The 8,816-nt window shown below is 39.7% G+C and overlaps 2 protein-coding genes across 2 annotated transcripts; one reads left to right on the forward strand and one right to left on the reverse strand.

Annotated features, from left to right (window-relative positions):
- The first annotated feature begins 6,630 nt into the window (after positions 1 to 6,630).
- LOC137618499 (uncharacterized) lies at positions 6,631 to 7,554 on the forward strand. Its single transcript, XM_068348657.1, has 2 exons — positions 6,631 to 6,781; positions 7,025 to 7,554. Exons 1-2 carry the CDS (start codon positions 6,631 to 6,633, stop codon positions 7,552 to 7,554), a joined length of 681 nt encoding a protein of 226 aa, XP_068204758.1.
- Positions 7,555 to 8,165: 611 nt separating this feature from the next.
- LOC137618500 (uncharacterized) lies at positions 8,166 to 8,516 on the reverse strand. Its single transcript, XM_068348658.1, has one exon. It carries the CDS (start codon positions 8,514 to 8,516, stop codon positions 8,166 to 8,168), a length of 351 nt encoding a protein of 116 aa, XP_068204759.1.
- Between the last annotated feature and the right edge of the window lie 300 nt (positions 8,517 to 8,816).

The raw sequence follows: 8,816 nt of genomic DNA on the forward strand, positions 1-8,816 counted from the left end.
TATTTGATCTGTTAGAGGCCCGGTGCCTATTTGATCTGTTAGAGCCCCGGTGCCTATTTGATCTGTTAGAGCCCCGGTGCCTATTTGATCTGTTAGAGGCCCGGTGCCTACTTGATCTGTTAGAGGCCCGGTGCCTACTTGATCTGTTAGAGGCCCGGTGCCTACTTGATCTGTTAGAGGCCCGGTGCCTACTTGATCTGTTAGAGCCCCGGTGCCTATTTGATCTGTTAGAGCCCCGGTGCCTATTTGATCTGTTAGAGGCCCGGTGCCTATTTGATCTGTTAGAGCCCCGGTGCCTATTTGATCTGTTAGAGCCCCGGTGCCTATTTGATCTGTTAGAGCCCCGGTGCCTACTTGATCTGTTAGAGGCCCGGTGCCTACTTGATCTGTTAGAGGCCCGGTGCCTACTTGATCTGTTAGAGGCCCGGTGCCTACTTGATCTGTTAGAGGCCCGGTGCCTACTTGATCTGTTAGAGCCCCGGTGCCTACTTGATCTGTTAGAGGCCCGGTGCCTACTTGATCTGTTAGAGCCCCGGTGCCTATTTGATCTGTTAGAGCCCCGGTGCCTATTTGATCTGTTAGAGCCCCGGTGCCTATTTGATCTGTTAGAGCCCCGGTGCCTATTTGATCTGTTAGAGGCCCGGTGCCTACTTGATCTGTTAGAGGCCCGGTGCCTACTTGATCTGTTAGAGGCCCGGTGCCTATTTGATCTGTTAGAACCCCGATGCCTATTTGATCTGTTAGAGGCCCGGTGCCTATTTGATCTGTTAGAGGCTCGGTGCCTATTTGATCTGTTAGAGGCCCGGTGCCTATTTGATCTGTTAGAGGCCCGGTGCCTATTTGATCTGTTAGAGCCCCGGTGCCTACTTGATCTGTTAGAGCCCCGGTGCCTATTTGATCTGTTAGAGCCCTGTTAGAGCCCCGGTGCCTATTTGATCTGTTAGAGCCCCGGTGCCTATTTGATCTGTTAGAGCCCCGGTGCCTATTTGATCTGTTAGAGCCCCGGTGCCTATTTGATCTGTTAGAGCCCCGGTGCCTATTTGCCCCGGTGCCTATTTGATCTGTTAGAGCCCCGGTGCCTATTTGATCTGTTAGAGCCCCGGTGCCTATTTGATCTGTTAGAGCCCCGGTGCCTATTTGATCTGTTAGAGCCCCGGTGCCTATTTGATCTGTTAGAGCCCCGGTGCCTATTTGATCTGTTAGAGCCCCGGTGCCTATAGTATACTGCTTTTCCAACTAGGTTTGTAGATTAGTTCTCTCTCTCTCTCTCTCTCTCTCTCTCTCTCTCTCTCTCTCTCTCTCTCTCTGATCAAAATTCTACAAACAGGATATTAATCTATTCCTGAAATCCATGTTTCCTACATTCAGCTTATGTTTTAGCAGTGACTTATTTTGTAAATTCTTTCAAAGTGTTGTTATTTATATAGAATATATTTATTTCTCCAAAGAGTGTATTATTCCAATCATCATTGTTCAAGACCAGAATAGCTATAATGATGATGAATGTAAAACAAAAGGGTATTATGAAAGATGAAGTAAATTAGATTGTACTCGTGTTTTAGCGTTAACAGAGTGTGTGTAGTAAGAATGCAACATAAAATGGCACACATATATGGAAGAACAATAGGTTTTTTTTTCAGTTGCGTGATTTCAACAATATTTTATACATAGTAAAGTGTTATATCTAAATTTACTAAGGGAAACTGAGACATGCATTTTTAAGAATGTATTTATTTTCAAGTTTCCGTTACCAAAACATAAACATGTTTTTTTTTTTGATAATGAAATATAGTTTGTATGGAAAGTAATTATAAAAGCAACGAAGAAGATTAATTCGGGGAGAGAGAGAGAGAGAGAGAGAGAGAGAGAGAGAGAGAGAGAGAGAGAGAGAGAGAGAGAGAGAGAGAGAGAGAGAAACTTTCCGAACCTTTACCGCAAGTTTATGACTAAGATCAATGTATCAACAACAATAATAAATTATAAAACAACATCAACAAGAACAATAACTGAGAGAGAGAGAGAGAGAGAGAGAGAGAGAGAGAGAGAGAGAGAGAGAGAGAGAGAGAGAGAGATTCTTGTCGAAAGGACAACTTAGAACATTTACCGCAAGTTTATTACTAAGATCACTGTATCAACAATAATAATAGATATTATAAAAACGACATCAACAATAACAATAACTGATATTGAGAGAGAGAGAGAGAGAGAGAGAGAGAGAGAGAGAGAGAGAGAGAGAGAGAGAGTTGTGACAGTAATAAGAACTTGCAGATAGTTTAGCCCGACTTGTGAAGTCGACTCTACAACATAAATTTTCTTAAGATGAAAGATTCGACGGAAGGGAATGGGTAGGAGTGACAGGGGGGTGGGGAGAGGGGGTAAGGGAAATTGGGTGGGGGGAGGGTTAGAAGGAGGAAAGAGGCCACTCGCTGTCCAAGAAGTAGGCTGTCAACATTCAAGAGGGCGTGACAGTCTTTGCATTCTTCCACACCCGTAGTCGTCGGACCTCAGTGGCGCCACCATTGGAAACGGCGGAGGAGAGAGGAATTAATAATCAAAAATACACAAATGCCTCGGGTCGTATCGGGGAGACAAAACCAGTGTGTTATAAGTAGCTGTCGGGGGGTGGGGTGAGGGAGGGGGGCGGGGTTTGGGGGATATAGAAGACAGGCTTATATTCTCTCGCCCATATTTCACTTTTACGATCTTACTGGAATGGGCGTAAAGGAATTGAGGCTGGGGTTAAGGGTATTCAAGCTTTTAAAGTTTCTTTCTCTCTCTCTCTCTCTCTCTCTCTCTCTCTCTCTCTCTCTCTCTCTCTCTGATCTTGATATGGTATTCAGGGCAGGGTGGCTCCTCCTTCAGCGTGTGGAGGCACTCAGCTCCGGCTGGTGCCAATCTCTCCCTGGGGGCTTCGCAAACGCCTTCTTACGCCCATGTTCAATGGGCTTCTTTGCCTGCCACTATTCCTGACCTCTCCCGGGGGGGGGGGTTATAAATCAAATTGCGTTGTTTACACGGGCCATTTACGTTTAACGCTAGGTGCTTTGTTGAGAAGTCTGATTTTTTGGGGGATGGCAGGATTGGAGTCGGGGGGGGGGGATTTATGAATTATCGTTCATTGAAGAAATCAGTTTTCAGGAGTTTTGATTATAATTAGGTTATTGATAATAAGAAAAATTAAAATAAATAATAATGATGATTATTATTATTATTATTATTAGCTAAGCTATAACCCTAGTTGGAAAAGCAGAATGCTACAAGTCAACGGGCTCCAACAAGCAAAGCAGCCTAGGTCGGAAAGGAAATAGAAAAGTAAAAAATAAACCTTAAATGAGAAATAAAAAGAAATAGATATTGAAATATATCAGGATCAATAAAAACGTTAAATAGATAAGTCATATATAAAATCTAGAATGAGACTTCTGCCAACCTGTTCTATAGAAAAACGTTTACTACTGGAATAGAATTTCTAGAAAATGTATAGTATCAAGATTTATGATGGAGAAGGCCTATGCGGTAACTGGTGATCGCCAGACTAGGGGTTCGAGTCAAACTCGTTAGTTCTTTTCGTCGCTGCAACCTCACCATCCTTGTGAGCTAAGGATGGAGGTGGATTTGTAGGTGCCTATAGGTCTATCTGTTAAATCATCAGCAGCCATTGCCTGGCCCTCCCTGGTCTTAGCATGGGTGGAGGAAGGGGGACTTGATCGCTGATCATATGTATATATGGTCAGTTTCTTGTTTGAGTCCCGCTCAAAGTCGTTAGCGCTTTTGGTCGCTGCAACTTCACCATCTTTGTGAGCTAAGGATGAAGGTTTTGTGGGTGCATATAGGTCTATCTACTGAATCATCAGCAGCCATTGCCTGGCCCTCCTTGGTCTTAGCTTGGGTGGAGGAGGGAGGTTGGGCGCTGATCATATATACAGTATATATGGTCAGTCTCTTGTTTGAGTCCCGCTCAAACTCGTTAGTTCCTTTGGTCGCTGCAACCTCACCATCCGTGTGGGGTGAGGATGAGGGTTTTGTGGGTGCCTATAGGTCTATCTGTTGAGTCATCAGCAGCCATTGCCTGGTCCTCCTTGGTCTTAGCTTGGGTGGAGGAGGGTGCTTGGGCGCTGATCATATGTATGTATGGTTGGTCTCTATGGCATTGTTCTTCTTGCTAGGGCAATGATACTGCCCCTTGCCTCTGCTATTCATGAGCGGGAAAAAAGGAAGAAAGAAAGAATTAACTGTGAACCGAGTAGTACACAGAGGATGGAAAGATCTGAATGGAAAGGATGGTCAGAATTGAGAAATATCTTATGAAACTTGTACAAAGATCTAATTGAGCTACCAGAGTTTAATATCAAAATCTAGAATACGTAATTTGATAGACCACAAGTTTTTGTTCAACAAATTAAGATGATAGTCAGGATAGCAATATTCAAAACATGTTAGGAAGAAAGAATTAAAATATTCATCATGTCAAATTGATCACTTAAAATCTAAAAAGACTTTTTCAATGTACCATTTTTTTTTAAGAAGAAACATTTCGGACGTGTTGCTTAGACATATTTTCAATCAAGAATAACACTTAGAATTTCAAATGATTTGTAAGTAATTAAGGGACATTATTACTGAAAATATCTGGATCATGAGGACCAACTGTCCTTGTCCTACTTACAAACATGCTTTGAGTTTTGTTAGGGTTCAACATCATGCCCCATAATTTACACCATGCACTATATCTAGTTAGATCTCTATTAAGGGATTCAGTAACCCCAGATATACACTCAGGAGATGGATATTATGCAAAGAGAGTAGAATCATCTGCAAAAGCAGCAAGCTTATTTTGGAGGCTAAACCCCATATCATGCAAATATAATATGAAAAGTAATGGCCCGAGAATACTACCCTGTGAAATCCCCGATATTACATTCTTATAGTCGCTATGGTGCCCATCAGCGACTATTCTTTTCAATTTATTGCTTAGTAATTCAATAACGATGCTATGAAAATACCAACCTATTCCAATCTGTTCAAGTTTGAAAACAACTATGATTAACACGGTTAAAGGCAGCACGAAAATCTGTACAGGGGGCAATCACATGTTGCAAGGCTTGCAAAAACCAAACTGCAGATTAGGCAACAGATTATACATACATATTGAAATATCGAACCACAAATATCTTTTTAATATTTAATTCTCTCCCACACGGGATCGCAGACCCAAGAGGAAATGATTTTAGAAGTGCTCCTGCCTGGGCAATGATTCGAACCTTTGCCGCAGTGTCGATATAAGGGTGACAGTAGTCTGTCATGGCCATTCGGCCATGTATATATATATATATATATATATATATGATTTTAGGTAAATTTCTCGAATGCTATTTCTCGAAAGTCAAATTCTCGAACTCAATTGCACGAAAAATAATTTCTCGAACTATCATTTTCTCGAATCTCATATTTCTCGAAAACTGATATCTATTTTGTCGAGAAAATTGAATGGAAGAATTTTCATGTATTTCAAGGAAAGATATATCCTTTTGGGTTGACAAACACAAATGTTGAAAATTTATTGTAAATGAAGGAATGAAAAAAATGCAAAGGTTATAATTTTATTGTATGAATAAAAATATTATCATTTAGAATGAAATACAGTATTAAAATTTAATCAATCAAAATGAAATGTTGTATGCTACTCTTCGTAGATATTCTTTGACAGACCTCTCTTCGTCTCTTTTTATTTTCTGATTTTCACTTATTTAAGCCTCACTCATTTTCTTTCTACTTTGTTTTTCCATACTGTATTACTTTATCTAAAAAAATAAAGTTAATATCTTTTATGACGCAAAAGTGTGATTACAAATAGGTACGCAGTGTATCGTGCATAATACGTACGCCCGTACATACAGGACATCACGGAATGGTAATAGACTCTTTATAAATTGGTCGTTGGCGCTTATGGGAGACTTTCGATTGTATTCGAGAAATTTACTTGTTTGTTTTCGAGTAATTGACATTCTAGAAAATGATAGTTCGAGAAATTATTTTTCGGTCAATTGAATTCGAGAAATTTATCTTCGCACAATTGATTTCGAGAAATTCGCCTGACACCTATATATATATATATATATATATATAATCGTCCTGTCTGTTGCTTCTTTTATGGCATTTCTGGAATTTCTCGTAATCTTTATTTACTTGCTCTGTTTTGATGTCCTTAAATCTAGTGTTTGTTTATATTTTTTTTTATTGATGATACACACGCAAACACACAAAAACACCCCCCTCCAAACACACACATACACACATATATATATACATATATATATATATATATATATATATATATATTTATATGTATTCACAGAAATGAGAGAGAGAGAGAGAGAGAGAGAGAGAGAGAGAGAGAGAGAATGTATAAAGACCAGCCTAAAATACTCCTACAGATTTGTAGATGAGGAGAAAAAACCTGCGTTTAGCCCCTATAATCTTAAACGACAGCTTGGTCAGTCCTAAAGGTGACAAGTGTCAAATCCCGAAACCATTACACCTTCAAATCATGTCGCGGTGTCGGGGAATTCCCCACAAAACGGATGACGGCCACATGAAAACTAAATTAATATCTTGGCCAGATGTACAGTGATGGTGCCTTGCCTTTTCTGGAGAAAGAAAAAACATGATGTTTCTTCTACTGTTACTGCTTCTTCTGCTGTTGTTGCTATTATTAATTATACTGCTGCTGCTACCAGTACTTATACTACTTTTGCTACTGCTACTACTAATATGGCCAGATGTACAGTGGTGTCTTGCCTTCTCTGGAGGGAAAAAAAAAACATGATGTTTCTTCTACTGTTGCTGCTTCTGCTGCTATTACTAATTATACTACTGCTGCTGCTGCTACCAGTACTTATACTACTTCTGCTGCTGCTACCAGTACTTATACTACTTCTGCTGCTGCTACCAGTACTTATACTACTACTGCTGCTGCTACCAGTACTTATACTACTTTTGCTACTGCTACTACTAATATGGCCAGATGTACAGTGGTGCCTTGCCTTTTCTGGAGAAAAAGAAAAACATGATGTTTCGACTGCTGTTGCTGCTTCTTCTGCTGCTGTTGCTATTATTAATTATACTACTGCTGCTGCTGCTACCAGTACTTATACTACTACTGCTGCTGCTACCAGTACTTATACTACTTTTGCTACTGCTACTACTAATATGGCCAGATGTACATTGGTGCCTTGCCTTTTCTGGAGAAAAAAAAAACATGATGTTTCGACTGCTGTTGCTGCTTCTTCTGCTTCTGCTGCTATTACTAATTATACTACTGCTGCTGCTCCTACTACTCATACTACTTCTGCTGCTGCTCTTACTACTCATACTACTTCTGCTACTGCTACTACTAATAATTATACTAAGTCTGCTACCATTACTACTACTACTTATACTACTTCTGCTGCTGCTGCTACTACTACTACTACTTGTACTACTGCTGCTGCTACTACTATTGATGTTACTGCTTCTGCTACTACTATTGATGTTCTAGCTTCTTTACTATACTGATTCTACCACTACTACTGTTATTTCTGAAGCTAATACTACTACTACTCTACTGATGATACTACTACTAATGTTGTTCCTGCTACTACTACTACTACTACCTCTGAAGCTAATACTACTACTACTCTACTGATGAAACTATTACTAATGTTGCTCCTGCTACTAGTACCACTACTACTACTACTACTTCTAAAGCTAATACTACTATTACTGTTACTGAGGCTACTACTAATGTTGCTCCTGCTACTACTACTACTACTACTTCTAAAGCTAATACTACTACTACTGTTATACTGTTCTGAGGCTACTACTACTAATGCTGATTCTGCTATTGCTACTCCTACTACACCTACTACTTATACTTCTGAAACTAATACTACTACTACTACTAATGCTACGACTACTAATGTTGCTCCTGCTACTACTACTACTACTACTTCTAAAGCTAATACTACTACTACTGTTATACTGTTCTGAGGCTACTACTACTAATGCTGATTCTGCTATTGCTACTCCTACTACACCTACTACTTATACTTCTGAAACTAATACTACTACTACTACTAATGCTACGACTACTAATGTTGCTCATGCTACTACTACTACTACTACTACTACCACCACCTACTAATGCTATGACTACTAATGTTGCTCATGTTACTACTACTACTACTACTACTACTAAAGCTAATACTACTATTACTGTTACTGAGGCTACTACTACTAATGCTGATTCTGCTATTGCTACTCCTACTACACCTACTACTTATACTTCTGAAACTAATACTACTACTACTACTAATGCTACGACTACTAATGTTGCTCATGCTACTACTACTACTACTACTACTACTACTACTACTAATGCTACGACTACTAATGTTGCTCATGCTACTACTACTACGACTACTACTACTACTACTACTACTACTACTACTAATGCTACGACTACTAATGTTGCTCATGCTACTACTACTACTACGACTACTACTACTACTAATACTACTACTACCCTACTATTGCTACGATTACTAATGTTGCTCATGTTACTACTACTACTACTACTACTTCTACTACTACTACTACTACTACTACTACTACTCCTCATAGTACTACCAAATATGTCAATACCATACAAAAGAAAATCCTGGTACTCTTCTCACGTCATCACGCAAGTACTGTATCAAAAATGACTCTGGGTAAAAACTTACGCATGAAGATCACGTTAGTCCTAATTGCGCCATTACGGTGACTCCCTTTCCTCT

Source organism: Palaemon carinicauda, chromosome 24 (assembly GCF_036898095.1).
Source record: "Palaemon carinicauda isolate YSFRI2023 chromosome 24, ASM3689809v2, whole genome shotgun sequence".
NCBI classification, from domain to species: Eukaryota; Metazoa; Arthropoda; class Malacostraca; order Decapoda; family Palaemonidae; genus Palaemon; species Palaemon carinicauda.

Coding starts and splice junctions, on each gene's coding strand:
- LOC137618500 (XM_068348658.1), bottom strand. CDS start 8,516: ATGAGCAACATTAGTAGTCGTAGCATTAGTAGTAGTAGTAGTAGTAGT.
- LOC137618499 (XM_068348657.1), top strand. CDS start 6,631: ATGGTGCCTTGCCTTTTCTGGAGAAAGAAAAAACATGATGTTTCTTCT. Junction 6,782..7,024: donor TACTACTAATATGGCCAGAT/GTACAGTGGTGT, acceptor TAATATGGCCAG/ATGTACAGTGGTGCCTTGCC.